This window comes from Aedes aegypti, chromosome 2 (assembly GCF_002204515.2).
Source record: "Aedes aegypti strain LVP_AGWG chromosome 2, AaegL5.0 Primary Assembly, whole genome shotgun sequence".
Classification (NCBI taxonomy): domain Eukaryota; kingdom Metazoa; phylum Arthropoda; class Insecta; order Diptera; family Culicidae; genus Aedes; species Aedes aegypti.
This window is the reverse complement of record NC_035108.1, coordinates 104,548,714-104,572,599: the sequence shown is the minus strand read 5'-3', so window position 1 is coordinate 104,572,599 and position 23,886 is coordinate 104,548,714. Positions and strand designations below refer to the sequence as shown.

At 35.6% G+C, this 23,886-nt stretch overlaps 1 protein-coding gene across 1 annotated transcript; it reads left to right on the top strand.

The window, feature by feature from the left end:
• Positions 1 to 3,715: 3,715 nt before the first annotated feature.
• On the top strand, positions 3,716 to 13,595 carry LOC5564962 (NADH dehydrogenase [ubiquinone] 1 alpha subcomplex subunit 8). Its single transcript, XM_021841820.1, has 4 exons — positions 3,716 to 3,863; positions 3,929 to 4,140; positions 13,026 to 13,201; positions 13,266 to 13,595. Exons 2-4 carry the CDS (start codon positions 4,012 to 4,014, stop codon positions 13,486 to 13,488), a joined length of 528 nt encoding a protein of 175 aa, XP_021697512.1. The 5' UTR covers positions 3,716 to 3,863; positions 3,929 to 4,011; the 3' UTR covers positions 13,489 to 13,595.
• Positions 13,596 to 23,886: the final 10,291 nt, after the last annotated feature.

The window sequence follows — 23,886 nt, the reverse complement described above, 5'->3', positions numbered from 1 at the left end:
GCAGTTGAGGATGGAGAAAAGCAGCCATGAACCGAGTAAATTGGCGAAATGTTGTTGGCGAGGTTTTATCAAGCTCATTGATGTAAAACCAGTTAAATAATAATAATATTGCAAGATTTATATTTTTAAAACAAGTACCGGGTTCCCCCGTGGGTTTGACCACATTTATTCTGAACACGTTTTAATTTGTACCCCGCTAATTTGCACATCGTTCAGATTAAAAATGGTTCAAACGTCATTCAGCTCATGGAACGGAGTAAAGTGAAATGGAACTAAACAGCCAAAAGGGTAACCAGAAGTGCAGTTTTCTGTTGTTCGTAGGGTGACTAGAAGTTCAAATTAAAAATGAACCCCGATGGTTTGCATGAGGTACCGTTTAAATTAGCGGGGGTGCACGGTATTTTGTTTTCTGAAAGTTTACAGCATGTTTTAACATATGTTTCGAGTGATTTTTTTATTTACCTGATATGGGATAACATTGATCACCCATTAAAACAACGTTGGGTAATATTGAGATTATCACTACTTACTAAAACCATGATCCTTGAAGCCGAATATGAAGGCCAAACTTTTACAAGCCATTTACTTTTTGAGTTATTTCAAAATTAAAAACACCTTGAATTGGGAAATACGCCTAAACGTAGGTAATTTTCTAAGGAATTTATGTGTTCTTTACAGAAATTTGTGAATTATGCTTATCTGAATATATTTATGAAAGTTTTGATATCGGAAACGCTTTCAGCGATGTCATTTTTAGTAATAACTGCATTTCTTCTGCTCATATGTTTTCAGAAGTCATGTGAGACATGATCCTCTGAGCGTGTCATCTATAATCGTGGAAATCATTGTTTCCAAAAGTTGAAAAAAATACGCTTGAACACAGCTCAATTGGTGCAAAAACCTTAATGTTTATTACCTCATTAATAGAAGGAAGGGAATCACCATACATGCATTTGTCATGTCTACCTATCTCAAGTAATATTTCTTATGACTCTGGTACCTTTTACTTGTTCGTACCTACGGGATTTCTGAGCTATAAATACTGGCTACCGTAGGCGCAGAAGAGAGACTTCCCGGACTGTGGACTGGTTAACATATTATTTTATTCTTTATTTGCAGGATATAAAAGTGGCGGTCATGGAAATGTGTGTTGGCGATTATCGTTTTTCTTTGAGGTGGCGAGTTTGCCTATTTTATTTATTTGAGTGTGGTGAAATTACCAATTTAAGTTGAACTAAATTGTTCTTCAGAGCTGACGAAATTGTCGTATATTGTGAACATAGTTGTTCTTTTGTGAAGCGATTGCTATATTGAGATGAACGAAATTGTTCTTTAGTGTTGACGAAGTTGTCAAATGTAATGTTGAGCAAAGCAGTATGAATCCAATGATTTGAATGTCTTGTTGTAGTAATGAAATAAATACTTTGAAGTTACAGCTGTGGAATTTGTTGGGTATATTTTCGATTGTTCGTTGTTGTAACGTGAAGGCGGCTTTTTAAAGAGTTGATAGAAAGTTTCTAAAGGGGAAAGGACTGTCATGTCTACCTATCTCAAGTAATATTTCTTATGACTCTGGTACCTTTTACTTGTTCGTACCTACGGGATTTCTGAGCTATAAATACTGGCTACCGTAGGCGCAGAAGAGAGACTTCCCGGACTGTGGACTGGTTAACATATTATTTTATTCTTTATTTGCAGGATATAAAAGCATTGACAACATTTCATCGATAAATGTCAACTTGAACTTTTTACGATGAGGGTCATTGCGATCAATCTTACCTCGGATTACGGTACTTAGTTTTATTTGTTAGGCCCCATTCTCAAATTTCTTAACGCTAAAGGGGGTGAGTGAGTGCCCTTATAGTGTTACAGCGCATTCCAAATTAGTGAAACAATCTTACAAAAAGCGTTACGAGGGGTGGGTGGGTATCAAAAATCATTATATTTGGCGTTATGAAATTTGTGAATGAATCCTAATATTGAATGATTGCCCAAATTATAAATACTCTGATCTTTAAATTATTGTGCCTTCCTTCATAGCTTGAATAAGTCTTTGTGCGTCGATCCCAATGGACTCTAAATGCGGGCCGAGTTTACAAACAATGACATCCGAACCAACATCGAGCGAATGAATGTTCACCGGATAAACATTGATTGGATGAATGCGCAGCAAAATCGTTCATTTCACGGCCCACAGTAAAAGTTTTCTTACCGCTGGAAGTTGCAGCGTGACGTCATCGTAGATTAGTTCATTGTAGCTGTCCCATAACTTTTGAACGTTTCTCTGCAAGGGCTTATTCACAATTTTCATTATGCCAAAAATTATCGTTATGGACACCTACCAATGTATTTTGGACAGGCTAAGGATAAGTCTGGAAACGGCGTTCGATTAACTGCATTAGATATTAATATTTTATTACGTATTATTACTCATATGCTTAATGTTTCATTGTACTTTGAGTTTCTAGGGAGAAAAAGCTTACAAACTGTAGTATTAGCTTCCAAAATAGCGTGTTCTGGCGGCCTGTCTGTTATACATTTCGGACACCAAATATACATTTTGGACACCGTCATGTGAATATAATTTGGACAGGGCCATTATCTCAATATCCATTCAATGGTTTCTAAAAAAGACGATCATATCATAAAATTTTAAGTGTTTACATGTGACTTGTGCATTTTTCCGCTTATTGGATGTGTATATAGTGATAATAAGTAATTTCATTTAATGCAAGCAAATATCATCAAATCCACGAAAAAACGCCTGCAGGTATGCATGCATGCGACATTTCATCAGATTGCCAAATTATATCAACTAAACAACTATATTGGACATCACCTGATTTATGCCTTATATACTCATGTTTTGATTTTAGATAAACTTAGCTTAAATTTTAGACATATTTTATCACATTCCCACTTTGAAACTTTTTTGGAATGCCAATTCTGAGCGTTATTATTGCATTTGATGTATGTTCTTGAAATGCACATCCTCTTGCATTCGTAGGTTTCACAGATGCTCTGTTGATATAATTTATATTTTTGATATTTTTGGAGCCAATTTGTAATTGTTGGTGAAAATGGTCATCATTAATAAGTAGCATAGTGTATTCATACATATATTCCTCACCATATAATTGAAAATGAGCATAGAACGATTAGCCTGTCCAAATTGTATACATGTCCAAGTTATATACGTTACCCTAATTTTAAGAATTTTGTATGAAATGTAACACCTTAAGGACACCCACCCACCCCGATTAGCGTTAGGAAATATTGACCCCAACGGGTTCATTCACAAATTTCATATAACGTCAAAAATTACCATTTTTGACACCCACCCACCCTCTCGTGACGCTATTTTTTATTAATATTCTACGAATTTTATATGAGCTGTAACATTCCGAGGACTACCACCCATCCCCTTCAGTGTTATGAAATTTATGAACCGGTCCCAACTCCAGGATCTTGAAATGTGTTTTAAATCAAATAAAATCGAGTCCCCAACGAGCGAATTCGCACTGTCTGTATCGATTTCACCAGTTTCACCTTAAGTTTTAGTACCAGTAGCGGAACCAATAATTTTACAACCCTATTTTAGAACAATGGTCTAATCCACCGGTGTACTAAATTCACTCGGTCTGAGAATTGTGACACTTGAGCGGGGCACGCTCCCGTATGATCCCCACGTGATCTGGACCCGCTCTAGTGTCAAAATTCTTCAACCGAGTCAGTTTAGTACACCAGTGGATAAGACCCATGGTGAAATGTCAATCGAAAAAAAAACAACAAACTGTCAAAATATTTGTCAGTCGTAATTTTGCACTCTCGTCGGACGGCAAAAACTTTTTCATGCAATTTGGGTAAGATTCAAAATAAAATCCAAATCAAATCAAACAATATTAAACCGAATTTTGTTCGTTCTCAGGTACATCCACTGCCCGTAAATCAAACCTTCTACCGAGTAAAGTTGCCGCTTCCAGGGCGCCAGTGGTGCGAGTAACGAACAGAATGGTTCTCACGAACGATGTTTATTTGCCGAGCGAGGAAGAGCTCACCGTTCCGGAGGTGAATCTTTCGGGTCCGGCTCTGCGGGCCGGTGCCTTCCATCTGGGCAAAGCTTGCGAGGCGGAAAACAACGTGAGTATTTGTATGATTGAAATATTCGTGCGGGTGGATTGTAAACTGTAGGGAACCGTTTTCCAGCCTTCGGTTTGTTATGTAATTTACCCCAACATAACCTTTCGTAATGAACACAATAACAAACTGCGGGTCGACCTAGGGTGGCAAGATTTACTCTTGGTAGCCCTACCCATTTTCGGCCTACCTATCAATTCATAGGACACAGTCGATAAACTGCCGATATTCCAAATTTCCTAGCGAATATTACCAATTGTTTCAACTTTTGTTAGATTTGTTGAATTTTCGGCAACTTGGTTCTCTTGGTCATGGATGTTTTTCTAGAATTCTTCTTAATCTAAAAATGATGTCTTTCAATTGGTATATTTGATGATTTTATTGCAAAATTTAACTTTGTTCATCTGCATAATACGCCTAAATTCAGGCATTTTTTTCTTAAAATGAGCACATTATTCAAGAATAAACGGTTTTATGGACAGAAAACTATGCTTGTAATGTTGTATGATTTCAAAAATGAGTTAACTAGTTCACACTTAAGATTACACAAAACTTTAAACAATCAAGGTTAGTATGTAAGCATAGCACCAGCGAATTGTTTTGCGCCTTTTTGAAAATAAAGCTTCCTTGACCTTGTAAAAAGTTTAAAACTAATAGGGTATCGTCACAAATAAATAAACATACATACATACATAAAAAATAAACTACATAATCTCTGAAAGTACGATCGAAGGGGATGAGAATGGGTCAACATTAAGGTGATTATAAAACGAAGCCAAACTTTGAATTTTCAAGCGCACAAGACTGAAGAATCGGACAACAGCTCCCGTTGAAAATCAATCAAATTACTTGCTTGCTGGTGGTGACCAATGGGATAAATTTTCACAGCGGAGCGCTGTTTGGTTGTCAAGTCTTATGCTCTTGAAAATTTGAGGTGTGGCTTCGTTCTATAATCATCTTAAGGGCTGGTAGCAGTTCTCTTTTTAACTTAGTCTCTATTTCAATACAAGGCCGTAAAACGTATCTATTTTTGAAGGAAAGTCGAAACTTGTTTATTATGCTTACAGTGAACCCTTGTACAAAAGCCTAAAGGTTTCAGAGAAACCTTCAGAGACTATAATCCAATTATTCATCATTCAACAGGTTTTTCAAGAATTTCTTCTCGATTCATTAAGGAAAAGCTTCAAGAAATATCCCAGTTTTTTTTCAGAGATTGCATCTGAAACACTTTCAGGGACTTCTACAGGGATCTCTCCAGATATTCTTCTTGTTGTGGTGAAATTTTCTGTGAATCTGGCAACACTGAACAATAATGTGCAGATAGTTGAGGTGAAGAATTTGCAGCAAATAGTGTCTGTCGGTGGGAGTTTAAACCTTTGTAAACACAATATAAAAAATAAATTTATTTTCACTTAACATAATATGAATATCAAAATCCAAACTAAGGCTAAAAGCTTACGTTCTAGTCCCTGTTCTCTTATTAACTCAATACTTAGCGCCAGCGGACTCCTCATCGATCGTTGGTGCTCGTTCAATTGTTCTGTCTCCAAGTGGAGTTCTGCTGCGTTGACGGTTGCTTAATAAGCAATGCTTATGTTGGATACATCGATCCACCTATCGATTGGTGTTGCTGGCTCAGCATGGTAATCTGGTCAAAGTCCGGTCGCATCGGTTGCCAAGGCTCACGGTTGTCTGTGTTGGTTGGCTAGGGAGATCTCCGGTCGTAACGTCCCCCCCTAAGTTTCAAGCATCCTCGTTTGAACCGTTGGTCGCTCGATCCATGGTATTGGGATGAATCATTGCTCAGTCTTCTCGGGTTGACTGTCGGTTGACGAGATATTCGCGTTGTTGTCCGCATCTTCCGCTTGTTTAGCCGTAATGAGTTCTGGTAGATCTTCGGCTGTCTTTTTTGGTTTTCGTTGTCCTTGCTTGCTTGTAAAGATATACGGCAAAGAAAGAGATAAATGTTAGTATTAGGAGGGTTGCCCCTCCGATCATTACGCATCGGTGCTTGTGGTTCAGAGAAAGTTGAACCTCGCTCATTTTTTCCAAGTTCTGGATCCTCAGATTGAAGTCTTCGTCGTGGTTTGTGAGATTTCCCTTCTGAAGAGGTTTACTGTATATTGGGATCAGGTATTCGTCTTGGTGTGTAACGTCGGGTTAGCCATGGAATGTGAAATTGCGTATTTTGATGGTACAATTTCCGGTTTCTATTATTGTGGTTTCCTTTATCATCCTTGAGTCTCCGCATGAGTCTTTCACTTCTACGTTTTTCCTCGGTGTCGATCAAAATGATTCCCTGTGTTATTTCCTTGATTTGGGTGGCTTGTTTTGACTTCACGAGAGGGCATGTGGGTGTTTGATGAGTCAGTATTCTGTAAATGCAATCATCTTCGATTGGGTTACTAGTTGTCTGTTGGAGACTCATTTTCATCTTGTTCTGTTGAAGTTTCTTTTTGGTCTTGTACGTTGACATTTACGTTGTCTGTATTTATTCTCGACTAGGCGTCTGCCACAATGTTCTGCTTACCGGGCTTGTAGATGAGTTCGTAGTCGAATTCCTCTAAAGCAATTTTTCCTCTGATGATCCTTTTGCATCAGACATAGAATGAGTAAGCGGTTGATGGTCCGTAAAGAGTTTGAATTTTCTTCCATAAAGATATGGTCGAAAATGTTTGACTGCCCACACAATAGCGAGAAACTCTTTCTCCATTGTGGAATAGTTTTATTCGGTATTATTGAGTGTTCTGGAAGCATAGGCTATTGGTCAGTGCATTCCAATTGGCCCTTGTGAAAGAACTGCTCCTATAGCGTAGTCGCTAACATCCGTAGTAAGTATAAAGTCCGGATAAATAAGGATGGGGTCCATCGTCAAATGCTGTTTGCATTTATTGAAACATGCTTCAATATCTGGAGTAATGTTAAACTCTACATCTTTACGAAGTAGCGCAGTCAAAGGCTTCACCAATTTCGCGAAATCCTTGATAAATCTGCGATAATATCCCAAAGTTCCTAAAAATTGGCGGACTTCCTTTTCAGTTTTAGGAGTAGGCCATATTTTGATGATATCGAATTTATATGTATTTGGTTTAACGCCTTCTTCGGAAACAGTATGTCCAAGGAATTGAACTTCTTTTTTGAAGAATTCACACTTGTCCAACTGAATTTTTAGGTTGGCTTCTTTTAATTTCTTTATCACTTTCATGAGGTCCTTTTTATGTTCCTCTAAAGAGCTTGAAAAAATTATCACGTCATCCATATAAACGAGACAACAAATTCCCAAGAACTCTCTTAAAATCCAGTCCATTACCCGCTGAAAATTGGCTGATGCATTTTTCAGCCCAAATGGCATGCGCGTGAATTCGTATTTTCCGGAGCTAACTAAAAATGCTGTTTTCTCCGTGTCTTCATTTGCGAGTTGAATTTGGTGAAATCCGGACACCAAGTAGAAAATTGTAGAAAAATAGCTTGTTTTACCTAGTTTATCTAATATGTCTGTAATTTCTGGGATCGGGTATTTATCGCTTATTGGTTTTTTCATTTAGTTTTCGATAATCGATAACTAGACGAAACTTCTTTTTCCCAGAGGAGTCACCTTTTTTGGGGACGATCCATACTGGTGAGGTGTAGGGCGATATTGATTCCCTGATAATCCCATTATTCAGCATTTTTTTTACCTGCTCTTGGACTTCATTTTCAAATACTTGAGGGTACTTATATGATTTAGTGTGTATTGGGATGTTATCCGTAGTCCTGATATCAAGCTTGATCTTATGGGTGAAAGTCAATTTTTCTGAGTCGGAGTAAAGGACTTCTCGGTTGGCATTATTAACCATTTCGAGAGCTTTTTTCTCCTCGTCGTTCGTGTGTTCGTCTCTGAAACAGTACTTAGCATTCTGGTTCACTTTTGGTACATCTTTCAGCCTGAAACAATCGGTTCCTATTTCAATTTCGTTTGAATTGATTTGCAGTTCTGTCTCCAAGTGGAATTCTGCTGCGTTGACGGTTGCTTATGTTGGATACATCGAACCACCTATCGATTAGTTAGTTAGTTGTCTTTATTTGAGACGCTTTAACTGGTTAAGTCGTTCGCGTCTTACCTATCGATTGATGTTGCTGGCTCAGCATTGTAATCTGGTCAAAGTCCGGTCGCATCGGTTGATAATATAAATGACAATAATTGACAATAATAAATAAATTAATTTTACAGCACTGAAGCTGCTCAACGGAAAAGCTGCTATCAATAGGTGTTTCGACCGTGCAAAGGTGTCTCCCCCAACACTTCTAGATATTCCTCTTCCACTCGTGGGCTTCGTGGCCGTGCGGTTAGTGTTACTGAACATTTAGCCGCATCGTGTCAAGGAGTGTAGGTTCGATTCCCGCTTCAGTCCGGAAAACTTTTCGTCAGGAAAGTATTTCGACTGTGCCACTGGGCGTTGCATGCTAGGCCGTTGTCTAGTGTGGTGCTTCCTTCAAAGGGTCAATCGTCCACTGGAAGCATTCACGTGTTAGTGTCTACCAATTCTTCCAGAAATTCTACCAGCGATGCTTCAAATGATGCTTTAAGGAATTTCTCCAGAATTTGCTCTATTTTGATTTTTTTTTCGAAAATAACGCAAGGATTTCCTTTAGTTTTTTTTTCAATGATCCTTCAACCGATTCCTTTAGTAGTAACTCTAGATAATCTTCCAACGATTCGTACAGAATTCCATCCAAGTAAATCCACAATGGTATATCCAAAGTTTTTACAGAAATTCGTTTCGGGAGTTTTCCAAGAAACCATACAAGAATTCCAACGCTCTATCATGTGAATTTCTTCAAGAATTAAACCACGGAAATTCCCGATTTCTCCTGCATATCATCTGATTATTACTCCTATAGTTCTTTCGAATATTTCTCTATGAATTTATACAATAAATCCCAAGTAAAAGTTTATTAAAGGTTCCATACTAGCCAATTTCCTGTAGTTCCTCCGACCATTTGTTTAAAAATCAACTAAAGGATAGGTAATCGTAAACGTTGTTTTTCAAGAATTTTTTCATAAATTCCTGCGCGATATTAATCAAAGACTCGATTGATGGTTTTTCAACTATCTTAGCAATTTTACTTAAGAAATCTTCTAAAATTTCCATATTAAGGTATTATGGTGCAAGAGGGTAAGCGGTATGCTAAAATTCTTTTAGAATTGCTCAAGTGGTGAACAGTGCAACGACATGACCCTTGGACTCAGACCCTTATATCCCCGGAATCACCTTACGGTATTTCTTCGGGGTGGGACCAGTGCATATAGCATAACACGTGTAGCAGAAGTAGTCTAGGCAAACCGCTTCTCTTAGCCGACTTAAACAATGTTACAAGGGACCAGTCACGGCAGGGCTAATCCTTTGCAGCCAACTCTTGGTCGGCACGCCATACGCGCTGCAATTCTAACATAATGTGAGTGACAGCCGTAGTTACTGCATTCCAGACACTACAATAATGGTAGATGCATTCATACGATACAAAACTAAGAAGTGTAGAATAATGGTATAGTCATAACAAACTTCTGTAGTGTAAGCTTTTCCGAGCTAAACTGAGTTTTATAAAAGGTTTAAATGAGTTTTTAACAAAATAGAGGTAAACAACAGCTTGTAGTAAGTGAAAAAAAACTAAGAACGTTACTTGGTAGGGTGTCGGATCCTATTCTTGGCACATTTGATTCACTTGTGCAGTGGGGCTTTTTGAAAGCTATAGAGCTCATATTTAGCCACAATATGCGTCGTACTAAAGTGTTTCTTATTGCAAAGTTTCAGACAATTCGGCAGACAAAAACCCCCATGCCAAAGTGAATTATGGAAGTGCAAAAACGGTTCTGCACCCTATTTATCTTAGCATCTAGCCCGACAAACGCGACAAATAAGATGAGTCTAAGACTCAGATTGGTAGATCTTACCCCGTGTAGCACCACGAAAAGGCGATCTAGCCACATTAGATATAAAGTATTTATCGTCGCAACCCTTATTGCTACGATAAATAGTTTATATCTTCAAATTGGGTTTTTTTTTATTTCCATACAAAGTGGGCCGAAGGGTCTCAGATTTTCATGAAACTTTTTCCACAGGCAGGACTCATCAATATATGAATAAAAAAAAATTGAGAAAAATTCAGGGTTGCTTATTTTCCCGGAAAACTCAGTTGGAAATTTTTTGTTTTCCGTCACTACTTTGAAAAATCATAACTCAAGAACGAAGCATCGTAGAAACAAAGTTTTTTTTTATGAAAATGAAAGCAAATTTTCTCAGGAATAAAAAAAATATTAACTGGAAAAAGTTTTCCACAAAATTTTCCACCGTTGAGAAAATTCATAAAGAAAAGCCGGAAAAAACTATGCTCCAACTCGTGGAAAATTTTCAAAAAAATATTTTTGAGAAGATAATTTCATAAGCTTTAATCGCTGAAATTTTTGAAATCATATTTTTTTTTTTCGTTTTTGAGTTATGGCCAATTTGGTAAAAAAGTGCAAATGTGCCATTTTGAGCCTTTTCTTTGATAAATCATAACTCAAGAAAGAAGCATTGTAGAAACAAAGTTTCTTATGAAAATGAAAGCAAATTTTCTCAGGAATAAAAAAACTGGGAACAGTTTTCCACAAAATTTTCCACCGTTGAGAAAATTCGTAAAGAAAAGCCGGAAAACTATGTTCCAATTAGTGGAAAACTTTCAAAAATATATTTTTGAGAAGGTAATTTCATAAGCTTTAATCGCTGACATTTTTGAAATGTACTTTTTTTTTTCGTTTTTGAGTTATGGCCAATTTTGTGAAAAATGACCATATAAGCCTTTTCTTTGAAAATCCATATTTCAATCGAAACATCGGAAAAACAAATTTTTATCAAAGCAATTGCAAATTTTCTTAAAAATCTGAAAAAAAAGATATGGGATTGGTTTTAATGAAGACTTACTTATAGGAGTGGATGATATTTTTCATGAAAAATTACACCGCTAAGAAAAACTGGTAAAAAACTGTTTCTGCCTCAATTTTTCATTACACTGAAAAGGGATTCTTTCTTTTCTATGGAACAAATAAGATTATTATTATTTTTTTTAATTTTATTCATTCAATTATTCAGTATATAACTTACATTTTCATCTTAATACTATCTATTTTTTCAACCGGGAAGATTGTCTTTGGTTGCTAACACCAGAAGATTTTCGTTTCTTTGTATTATTAAGAACAAAGCATGCTGTTGCCTTCTGGTTAGTCATAATCATGCACTTCATGCAGATTTTCATCTTTTCCGTAATCCACCGAACTTCATTCGAATGAAACTTGGTCATGAGACCATGGCTAATCAAGCGTAAATTTGTCCTTACTGATTTGTGGCCGTCCAGTCCAAAGGGGTTACAGCATAGCGAATAGTATTCGTAGTATTGAACTTTGTTCATTTCAACAGCTTCGGTAACAACGAGTGATATACAGCTGACGACACTTGCACTTTCTCACTGCTCTTTGTTAGTTTTTTGGTAACCTTTTTTTTTTGTTTATAAACTTATAAATTTGATAATAAGCTTTATAAACTTATAAATGTATAAATTTGTAAACAGCTCATCTTGGCAATATTTGATCATGTTTTAGGAACGAAAAATGAGCGTATTTAAAAAATGTTTAGGATTGGATCTTATTGATCGCTTTTTTCAAATATACTTTGTTTGTAAGCTGGAATAGCTAATCGGGTTATCATTATTAATTTTCCTTAACGGTGAAAAATGTCATGGGAAACTTATTCCATTTCAAAAAATCTCAAAGTTTTGAGAAAATTTGATTCCGATTTGACAAAAAAAAAAAATGTTTCTGTGACGCTTTTATCTTCAGTTATGATTTTCGAACGAAAAGACTTGTACGAGAAATCTGGGCATTTTTCACAAAACTATGACCAAACGCAGGAATTAAAAAGTAGTACATCTTAAAAATTTCAGTGATTGAAATTTATAAATTCTATTCTCAAAAATATTTCTTTGAAAATCATAAACGAGTTGGAACATAGTTTTCCCGGCTTTTCTTCACGAATTTTCTCAACGGTGGAAAATTTTGTGGAAAACTTTTTCCAGTTAACATTTTTTTCTATTCCTTAGAAAATTTGCTTTCATTATCATAAAAAAATCACAAAATTGGTCATAACTCAAAAACGAAAAAAATACCATTTCAAAAATTTCAGCTTATAAAATTACCTTCTCAAAAATATTTTTTTGAAAATTTTCCACGAGTTGGAGCATAGTTTTTCCGGCTTTTCTTTACGAATTTTCTTAACGGTGGAAAATTTCGTGGAAAACTTTTTCCAGTTAATTTTTTGTTTTATTCCTGAGAAAATTTGCTTTCATTTTCATAAAAAAAACTTTGTTTCTATGATGCTTCGTTCTTGAGTTATGATTTTTCAAAGTAAGTAGAGTCAGGGGAAAACAAAAAAATTACAACTGAGTTTTCCGGGAAAATAGGCGACCCTGAACTTTTCTCAATTTTTTTTATTCATATATTGATGAGCCCTGCCTGTGGAAAAAGTTTCATGAAAATCTGAGACCTTTCGGCCCAAACCCGTACGGAAATAAAAAAAAATCCCCATTGAGTTTGTTTTTAAGAAGCGACAATTTTTCCCTTATTAGCTGATAATTCAAATCACCTGTAAAGGTTCTGAACGGCTGCGACAAATGAATTATAATATGTCGTTAAAAAGGTTTAAAAAAGCTTAATTTTGGTTTACCTTATTATGATGACAGTGTTGCCCGACGCCTAGATATAAAAAATGAATGTAACGTTTAAAATTATATAAATAAATGAATTGGAAAAAAAACCGCAGTGGCTTTGGATAAGATTTGTTGGATTGAATCGACTTTTCGTTGTTATTTTTTTTTAGGAATTCATGCTCTGCAGACAAGAGCTGAAGGACCCGCGAGCTTGCATCGCCGAAGGCAAGGCTGTGACCAACTGCGCCCTGGAGTTCTTCCGCAAAGTCAAGAAGTCCTGCGCCCAGGAGTTCACCCAGTATGCCAACTGCCTGGACAAAAGCAGTGGCGATCTGAGATTTGAATAGTGGGTTCAAAAGATATGAAGAAAGTGAGTCTAAGCTTATTTTATAATGTGTTTGTCTTTTTAGCTGCCGCAAAACCCAAGGCGTGTACGACAAATGCGTGCTGGAAAACCTGCACATTGAGCGACCGGATTACGGATACTTTACCAGGGCCAAGGTGCACGCCACCGATCGTCCAGCACCACCCAAGAAGGAGAAAACTGTTTATCCGGATGCCACCCCGGGACTGCCCGAAGATTATCCACGGCCGGATGCCAAGTACGGTTCTCGTTTCCACTGGCTGAACTAGGGAGAAGGCTTCGTTTATCGCGTTGAACACTTGTGTAGCAGTTTGATAATTGTTGAAGGTGCTCTTTGGAGCACTTTTCGAAATACATTAACATTATTATCATACGATTTCGGAAGCTAATTTATCAAAGATGTCACCCTCTGGTCTCTGTTCTGGCCTTTTTTCGGACACTTCTCTTTTTTAACCCATATAGACCTGAGTAAAAGAAAAAAAAATACTAAAACTCTCACAGCCCATACGAATATTTAACGGATTCATAAAGTTTCATCTAGTATTTTTTCCTGTTGTTATAGTAAGGGACAGAAATCCGTACAGGCTCAAAATCCGTACATTTGATACAAATAGTAGGTGTCAGGTGTACAGATATTGATCCCACCACAATGGGCCCAGATAGCCGTAGCGGTAAACGCGCAGCTATTCAGCAAGACCATGCTGAGGGTCGTGGGTTCGAATCCCGCTGGTCGAGGGTCTTTTCGTAAAGGAAATTTTCTCGATTCCCAGGGCATAGAGTATCTTCGTACCTGCCACACGATATACACATGCAAAAATGGTCAATCGCCAAAGAAAGCTCTCAGTTAATAACTGTGGAAGTGCTCATAAGAACACTAATCTGAGAAGCAGGCTTTGTCCCAGTTGGGACGTAACGCCAGAAAGAAGAAGAAGAAGACGTTACTCAATCTTCCAAATATTGCTACAAAAATTATTCCTAGAAAATCCACAAAGGTTTATTCTAGGGTTGAAGTAATTCGTTTATTAATTATTCCAGGAAATCTCAGCGGAATTCATGGAGATCTTTCCAGTAATTCTTCAGACAATTTTCATAACAATCGAAGTTTATCCAGAAAATTCCTTCAAAGATTTCTCTAGAGATTTCTCCATCATTTCATCCAGGGATTAAGAGGTTGTACTCTCTTCCATTGATATTTCGAGTAAATTGTCCACGAAGTCTGTAAAAGATTATTCAGGACACCTAGAAATGCTTCAGCAATTATTTCTGTAATTCCTCCGATGGTTTTCTACATCAATTTCCTCAAAAATTCAGCCAAAGGTTTTCATAGATTCTTGTTAGATAATATCCAGAGTTTCGACAATACTTTAGCGTAACTTAAGTTCAAAGCTAGGGGGTCCTAACCAATTAGATCGCAAAATTCCTGCAAAGTGCAAGCTTTACTTGAAAATTTCAATTCTCTAGGGGAGCTTAGACACCCCTAACCCCTCCTTGGATACGTCAATGGAAGAATCATCCAAAAGTTCGCCAAGTTCATTCGAATTGGTGAAATAGATGATAAACTCCTGCAAGAGTTTATCATCTGTTTCGCCGAAAGTTTCACCACTGATAACTTTATGACAATGATCATGATTTACTTTAGAAAAACCTGCTGGACTTGATCATGGATCTCCAATAATTTCTGGAAGATTTATTTGAATATTTCCAGAAAAAAATCTTGAATAAAATCCTGAAACTATTATTCAATAAGAGAGAGAATTTAAATGTGAAATTTCTGGAAGAATTTGTGAAGGATTTTTTTTAAGGAAAGAGAAGAGATTTTTAGATAGATCCTAAAGGTATCCTTAGAGAAATGTTCTGGATGCAATCTTGTAGAAATTTTGAAAAATAAAAACAGAAAATCATGAGAAATTCATGAATGATTCACTGCAGTATTGCAGTATTATTATTATTGTATCCTGTAAGAAAAAATACTGGTTCAATTCTAAACATTTGCTTTTTAGGCACCCAATTCTTCTAAACTTTCAACAATATATAAATACTATGAAAATTGTTCTATTTTTATACGTATTTTTTTCTTTGAACAACCAAATATTAGTAGATTCTTATACCATTAGCAGTTTTTAAATTAAGTGGTAAAAAGTAAAAAGGTAAATGAAGAATAGATTTTTTTTCTGGTAAACTATGCATCCTGCAACTGTTCAAATGCGACATTTTGTTCTTGTTTAACATATTTGGATTTACAAACTCATAAAATTGTAAACTTCAGGAACAGAATCATAATAGCAAACCAAGATAAGGTATCGGTAGTGGTTTTTGCCTTGGAATAGAGAATCAGCATTACTATTTTGGGAATTTTAAAAGAAAGAGGAACATAATTTTTTTACCGTAACTCGATGATGTTGTAATATTATAAACGCCGCAATTGCCCTGTACCAATTAAGGTACCAAACGCTTAAGCTTGAACCAGAAACACATGTTTTCTCAATTTTTAAATATTTCTCGTTGGTTTAAGTTTAAAAAAACATTATTTTCCGGATTTTGAAATTTTGTCATACCCCTTTGACTTAAACTCAAATTTCGTGTCTATTCCAAAATGTCAGATAGGAACAACCCCAGTGTAAAAAAGTTGAGCACTTGTGGCGTTTTTGTCGACTAAGTGAACGTCAAACATGATCAGAAGTGTCAAGGTTCATATTTTGATCCACTTTTAAAATTAAAATTAAAATATAGCCGATATAGCCGTTATTTGACCGGGAAAAAATGTCAAAATAGTAGCAAAAACACGCTTTATCATATTATTCTATAGAAACAAGATTTAAAAAAAAAAATAGAACTCTATTGAAGCGTCTTTTGTTCTATGGAATGACGATGAAATTAAAAAAAATGAATCAGTCATTCTTGTTTTAAATACCGTAGAAGCACCTGGACGATGAGACAGGACCTGGACGAGGAGGCAAAATCTCGGTGAGGAGGTAGAGCCAGGACGGGAGGTGTAGTCTGAACGGGAGGTGGCTTGGACGAGGTGCCCAAGAGTTGGAGACCAAGATGCTGAGAACGAGGCTGAAGGTGCGGATGCTGGCTGATTGGAGAGGATGAGCTAGGAAGTGTTGAGGAACTCGGAAGTCAAGAGGAGCTCGGACGACGGCGCGGTTGACCAAGAGGACGATGTTGCAGCTGACCAGGAGCTCCGCAAATCAAGTAAAGAAGGAAGCACCACCTTGAAACACATAAAGTTATGCAGGGTGTCTACTACCTGGAAAAACCTGGAAAACCTGGAATTATCAGGGAATTTTATTCAACTTGGAAAAACCCTGGAATTCTCAGGGAATTTAAATAACAATCAGGGAAAATATATTGGGGCAGTAATTCATGGTAGACTATGTTCCCTACAAAGGATTTTTGCGTCAAAATCCAGAGATTACCATTAATTTTCCAGAATACTCTCTTCAATTAAAAAAAATTCGGCTGCGCCGCTATCGTAACGTTACTTAAGCTATTCAGTGAGGATCTTTTCAGATATGGAACTTAATCGACTTATCTAAACATTAAATATCTTTAGGTATATTTGATCAGTATAGGATTGAAATATCTAGGGCTGGGAGCAGGTTTCTGTTTAAAGACTTGGTCTCTATTTTTATTCAAATCTCTTATAAGTCTCTATTTATGATGAAAGGTCTCTATTTTAACCAATATGATCTCTGAAGGATCTCTTTTCCCTATCTTGCTTGTAGTGAGTTCTAATGCAAAATTCTACAAGGCCTCGAGAAACTTTCAGAGCCTGTTACGAGACTATTCAACTAATTCTTTCAGAAATTCTTCACATATTTCGAGAGAAATTGTTCCAAGAATTTTTCTTGTGTTTTCTCCAGATGTTTCATCTGGAATACTTTCAGGGACTAATACAGGATTTTCTCCAGGAATTCTTCAAGAGATTCCTTTATCAATTCAACCAGCAATTTTTGAGGAATGCTTAAGAAACAAAAATTTACAAAAAATCCTCGAGTAATTAATCAGTAAATCTATTAGGAACACTTCATCCAAGGATTACAGTTGTTCCAAACATTCCTCTATGAATCTAATAAAAAATACCATAGAATTCTCAAAAGTTCACCAAAGATTCCACATTAGTTACTACTAGAGCTATTTTTCCAAGAAATCCTCCGTTCATTCCTACACAACTTCTTAGCGATTTCGTTTTTCAAGGAGTTGCTTCACAGAGATACAATATTGATTTGTTTTCTTTTTTTTTATTAATCTTAGCAATTACTCTTAAGTTTTGTCAAGAGTTTCTCTAAAAATCCTTATTTATCAAGAATGACATAAAAACTTGAACAAGTTTTTTTTAGAGGTTACTCTAATATTTGCTTTAGAAATTCGTCACGAAAAACTCTTGGAACAATGCTTGGAAAAATCTGTGAAAACTTCATTAAGGAATCTCTCAAAGTTACTGTTACTGGAATTTCCGGGATTTCCTGTTACTGGAATGTTCAAAGAAATCTTAGAAGCTATCTCTGGAGTAATTTCTGAAGATATCCTTAGGGATGGTACACAAATTATGTCACGCTAAATTTCAACTTTTTCGACCACCTGCCACCCCCCCCCACCTATGTCACACTTTTTGTATAAGTCATCCGAAAATTTTGTAAGGCTTGTCACGCTTGGCTCGACCCCCCCCTTGGAGCGTGACGTAATTTGTGCATGACCCCTTAGATAAATTCCTTCAAAATCTTAAAGAAATTCTGAAGGACAATTATGTAGGAAATCCTGAGAAATTTCTGGAGGCATTTCAGGTTGAATACTGCAACATGTTTGGCGATTTTCTTGAAAAATATCTGAAATTATATATGAAGTAATTCCTGACAAAATCTTCGAGATAATTTCTGTAATTATTTTTGGAAAAATCCAGGTTGTATTTTAAGATATTGTGCATTTATTTCACCACTGGACTATCGCAGAAATTTTTACAAGTACGGAAACGCTAATAAAAGTGCGCAATTGCATCAAATCGGGTAGGTGTCTTTGGGGGACTTATTCTTCGTAAATCAAAGAATAAGTGCTCTGAAAAAACCACAGGATTCAATGCAATCCCGCATTTTTATTCACACTTTCGCACTTATGAGGCCGCACTTTGCAGTTCAGTAGTGAAAGAAATATTTAAAATAAAATTCTTGGAGAAATTCCTTAGGAAAATTCTTGAAGTGGTTTTACGGGAAATAATCACTAAATGAACTCCTGGAGAAAAATTAAAATCTCTCAAATTAAAATATCTATCCATTTATCTAATTTGAAGAAATCTTCTGAGTTATATCTGGATCTTTGGGCAGATAACTGAGTTTATTTCTGATGAAATATCTGAAGAAAATCATTGAAAATGCAGTAATACAAACACTATTATTTGTCGTAATGTCTCCAGGAAGTTCAAACAAAAAAAAAACTCAGAGAAAAATGTCTGATCCCATAAATAATCAAACTCTTTCTTCCTGGTTTCTGTTAGGTTTCTATTTGTTTTTAGATAACTGTTTGTCTCTTTTGTCAAGCAAAAGCTTTCTGAATGTTCTAATTTCAAAACACTCAGTCCCTATCAGCCATGCTTTACGAACAATTTCTAAAATTATTGGAAAATATTGAATTTCGGAAAAACCGATTCTGGAAAAAATAATCTAGAATTTAAACAAATTCCACTATTGTTTTACAATTATGATTCATTCAGAGCTCTTGAAAGTTTTCGAATGGAATGCATACAATTAATCATTTATCTAAATTACCACATTTGTAAATGTTTTACAGGTCGGATTCAATTAACCGGGAACTTTATTATCCGTGTTTTAAACACAATGATGGACAGAACAAACAACATAAAAAACACCATCATTATTAAATGCAATACACATGAATATTTGAATTGAGCTCCAATATTGTTAGCACATTGCTTTAAAATATCTATAAGAGTGAATACACTTTAAAACACTTTTAAAATTGTCATTAGTTTGTTTTGGTCATATAAAATTAGAGTATATCTTGAACCTGGAACTAATTTATAAAACCTGTAAAAAAAAAACTGGAAATATCAGGGAATTTTATTTCGGTAAACGAGTAGACACCCGGTTATGACAATTATAAGAGCTAAAAACTTTTCGGAGAACCAGGCTATTCGGGGAAAAAGAGTGTATTTCCAGTGCCCCGCATTATGGGACTGGCGTTCGTGGAAACGAAATTCGGGGACCCGACTATTCGGAGAAAAGTAGCACAACTGTTCAAAGTAAGCTGCTCTTACATATGTCATACTATGATTTATGATCAAACTTGTCCCAAGCTATTGGATTTTTTTTATTTTCATAGTTATTCTTCCTTCTTTTAAAATTGGCTGTTCATTCTATTGTATTTCCAAAGGGTGATTTACATTAGTGTAATATTCTTCATATGTGCAAAATAAATTGATGTTTTTTTTTGCTTTCATAGCATATTCTCCCTTTTTTTAAACATATGCTGTTCTTCTTAGGTTTATTGTCTTCGTTATTATGTAGATTAATGAATCACAATAACACTAGAAAATTTCTATTGTCTTTGATAATTTCCTTTTACAGCAGCTTTTGTAGCTATTAACAAAATATCATAGTCTGTATGCACTAGGGTGGTCAGACTACAATAAACTACTGTAAAAATTTGAACAGAATCCATCAATTCTAAGGAAAGGCTAGACGAGCTTGAAATTTGTATGGAGAAAATTGTTAAAATATTTAAAAATTTCTAATCAATAAATGAAAAACTGCAACAAATTGGAAGTGCTGCCGTTATAAAAAAAATAAAATTAAAATGTTTTACCTATGAAAATTATAATTTGGTTTTCCTCGAATTTTACAGTTAACCCTCTAATACCCTACCCCGCCTTTAGACGGGGTACACTTTGGAATTTTGTGTATTTTTTTGTAGCTCGGAAAACAACATGATTTTATCTTTGGCTTAAACCTTGACTGATAACACGCATATAAGAAAAGCTTTTTATGATTTTCGAAACTTTTTTGTATTTTTGAAAATTGTTTGAAAAATTGTATTTTTATATAATCTACAAATGCCCGGGGTTAATTTAACGTGTAATATAAAAAATTGTACTTTTTATATTTTTCTACAATCAACCTATCACAGAAGAAGAGCTTGGTGGTATTAAAATAATTTCAAACCTGTTTTTCCGTTAATTACACGGAAAATAAAAATATTTCCGGAAAAAATGATAAAAATTTAATATTTTTAAAAGTACCGTAAAAATTTGAATTTTTATTATAGCCAAAACTTAGTAACTAGAAGAGGCTTCAAGAAAAAATGAAAAAGGTTAGGGATGATCAAAAATAAAAATTATAAAAACCAAAATTCATAGATTTGCGAATAAAAATAAATCATTGCCCAAAACGTGTTTAGAACGATTTCAGATAACTGAAAATGATATTTATATCGAAAATAAAAATTTGGGTATTAGAGGGTTAAATGTGTTCGCTATTTACTATTTACCATTCACCTGGATTTTAACAGCTCAAAAATCTCTTGTAATTTTTTTCTGGGGAATGTCTCATTCTGGGGAACGTCATTCTGAGAAATGTTGTACAATCATTTCAACACTACTGACTGATATCGCTACCAGCTGGCTCCTCTCATTTATTCAATGTAAACATATATTTACAATCTATTTTTTTTACATCTACAATTCTTACCCAAGACATCTCCACTGCAGGATGTGTGATGTACCTGCTCTCCAACAGAATTTACAAGTAAATATTTCAGCATGTGACACACCTTGTTATAAAGTAGCCCCTTACGACGGTAATATTCCACTTAATAGTTTCTATATTCCGCAACACATCATGAAAGCCAGCTAATCTCCTTCTGCTACAGCTCTGATTTGATCGGGGAGATAAAATGATTGTGCTACTTTTCCCCGAATTATCCGTTTTCCCGACAAGGGATGCAGTTTAAAAAGGTGCAAAATTATTCTTCAGTGACAAGGTGCCGAGCTAGAAAGAACGATGAGCAATTAAAAAAAAAGAGATATTCGATGATTCTCGACTAAACACATACGTATCGGCAAAAATGCGGAGGACGATAAAACTCGAAAGAATCGGGAATCAAATAAAGAAGGGTGCATATCCCTTTCGGGACTAACCATATTTGAGTGATTATTTCAAAATTTACCGTATTAACTTATCATCTCGTAGAACAAAACTTCCTTTATTTTGGCTATTCTATCAATCCATGAACTTTTTAGGGTCAAATTCAGACCAGCACAATAGGGTCCTAAAATGTTTAATGAAATGTTGTATCATATTCAAACTTTAATTTTAAAATTGGATCCATAAATGAACCTTGACACTGGAGATCATGTTTGACGTTCGCTTAGTCGACAAAAATACCACAGGGGTTCAACTTTTTAACACCGGGGTTGTTCCTTTCTGACATTTGGGAATGGACACGGAAAACAAAATACACCCAAAATTTGAGTTTAAACCAAGGAGTGTGACAAAATTTAAAAAAACTTAAAACAATATTTTTTGGACTTAAACCATCGGAAAACATTAAAAAATTGAGTAAACATATGTTTTTGACCTAAACTTAGCGTTTGACACTAAAATTGGGACCGGGCTTTAGGACCCTATTGTTCAATTCATTCAATTCAATTCAATTGGTACACGCTATGTCTAAACCAGCAGATTATGCAAATCGAATGTACCGTAAAACGGGGTAACTTTGATAATGCGGTTAACTTTGATAATGCGAGACTCTCAACATACTAAACGAAATAACAAAGAGTATTAGTATGACACTTCACGTTAAAGCTATTTCCGTTGGAATCAAGTACATTTGAGGATTTATATGCAAATATGGAAAATTTATAAGATTTTAGCAATTTTGAAATGCTCTCAAACAATCTGTTCTACTATCACTATTTGATGAAGTCATAATGAATTCGTCACTTATACTTGACAGCCTAGTTATAGTAGAACTTGAATTCGGTCTCAAAACTCTTAGTGAATACTATTTTTACAAACTGGGGCCATTTTTGTAATCTAAGTCAGAAATTTCCATATAGCGTTAAACGCCTAAAGATATGCAACGCCCTACAAATGTTCTGTAATTCATTAAATTTTGCTCGAGTGATGCTCCATTATCAAAGTTACCCCAAAACAGAAAACCGACTTTCGATTATATGAAAAATTAAATATCCATTAAGAATAAATCTTTTGGAAATCTATCAACTGGAATCGATAGTTAGGATATCAGTACTTGTTTTAAAAATATGAATTAAAATTCTTTGAAACAACATGCATAAATATTCAAGTTTTCTTCGAAAACACTATCAAAGTTACCCCGTTTTACGGTACCTTGGATTTTTTTCCGCTAGAGTTCAGTATTCGGGTTATATTTTCATAATCGGAAGGATTTAAAATATGCCATCGGTTTGGAAAAAATATTCCATCGAAATTTGGAAACTATCCGATTTTAAAATAAAAACACTGGCAATGCTTAAGACAATTTATAAGACAGCTGCAATCAGCAAGCTTTTTGGTTTGCCATGAGTTTTTAAAGTTTCGCAATCGGTGTGACCGTTAAATTACAATAAGAAATGTAAAGCTCCGAGGGACAATTCAAATATGACGTTCATTGTTTTTCGAACCATACTCGTAAGTTTTGTTTTCCCTTTCGTTTTGGTTGCATGGACATTTTCCTGGAAAGTTTCCTGGAAAGCATTATTAACGATTATGAACTTTGAAGGGAGCATCACACGAATCGACGGACTAGCATGCAACGCCAAATGGCTCAGTCGTAATACGTTCCTGACAAAAAAAATATCCGTGCTGAAGCGGAAATTGAGCCAACACTTCTTTGATTGATGCAACTAGTTACTTTGCAACACTATACGCACGGCAATGAAGTCCAGATTTTAATTTCGAATATATCAGTCTCAAAATTCAAGATATGGACAATATATTGTTTAAGGTAAAAGAAACGAAACGATATTTTTTTTTTATACGAGCGGATAATCTAGACTCCAGAACTTCTTCCTCTTCTTGGCATTAACGTCCCCCCAGTGGGACAGAGCTGGCTTCTCAGCTTAGTGTTCTTATAAGCACTTCAACTGTTATTAACTGAGAGCTTTCTTTGCCAAAGTTCCCATTTTCGCATTCGTATATCGTGTGGCAGGTACGATGATGATACTCTATGCCCAGGGAAGTCAAATTTTCATTACGAAAAGATCCTGGACCGACCGAGATTCGAACCCAGGCACCTTCAGCATGGCTTTACTTTGTAGCCGCGGATTATAACCACTCGGCTAAGGAAGATTCTCATCTGAATTTCGCAATCACTACTTACAGAAGCTCCGATGGTTGTTCGTCACTTCTCTCTTTGAAAATCTTCTGTTTGTCTCAGCATTAAAATAGCATTGCGTTTTGCGTAAATAGCTAAGCATTCATACAGACTATCTTAAGACTCGATGTGACGGGTTGAAGTTGAAGTAGACCTCAATGATCGCATCATGGTGATGGGAAACTTGTAAAGAGCCGGTAACGTGAGGTAGCACAATTAGATTACCTACTCGTGTCGGAGTTCTATCATATATCTGTTTGACAGAAGTCACTAATAGATGCTTGAATGTTTTGCATTTGTTAGAGACATATGGG

Bases quoted from the DNA above. Each gene is read 5' to 3' on its own strand.
- LOC5564962 (XM_021841820.1), top strand. From the start codon at position 4,012: ATGGTTCTCACGAACGATGTTTATTTGCCGAGCGAGGAAGAGCTCACC. The intron at 4,141-13,025 runs GTGAGTATTTGT...ATTTTTTTTTAG, and splicing joins CTTGCGAGGCGGAAAACAAC to GAATTCATGCTCTGCAGACA. The intron at 13,202-13,265 runs GTGGGTTCAAAA...TTGTCTTTTTAG, and splicing joins GGCGATCTGAGATTTGAATA to CTGCCGCAAAACCCAAGGCG.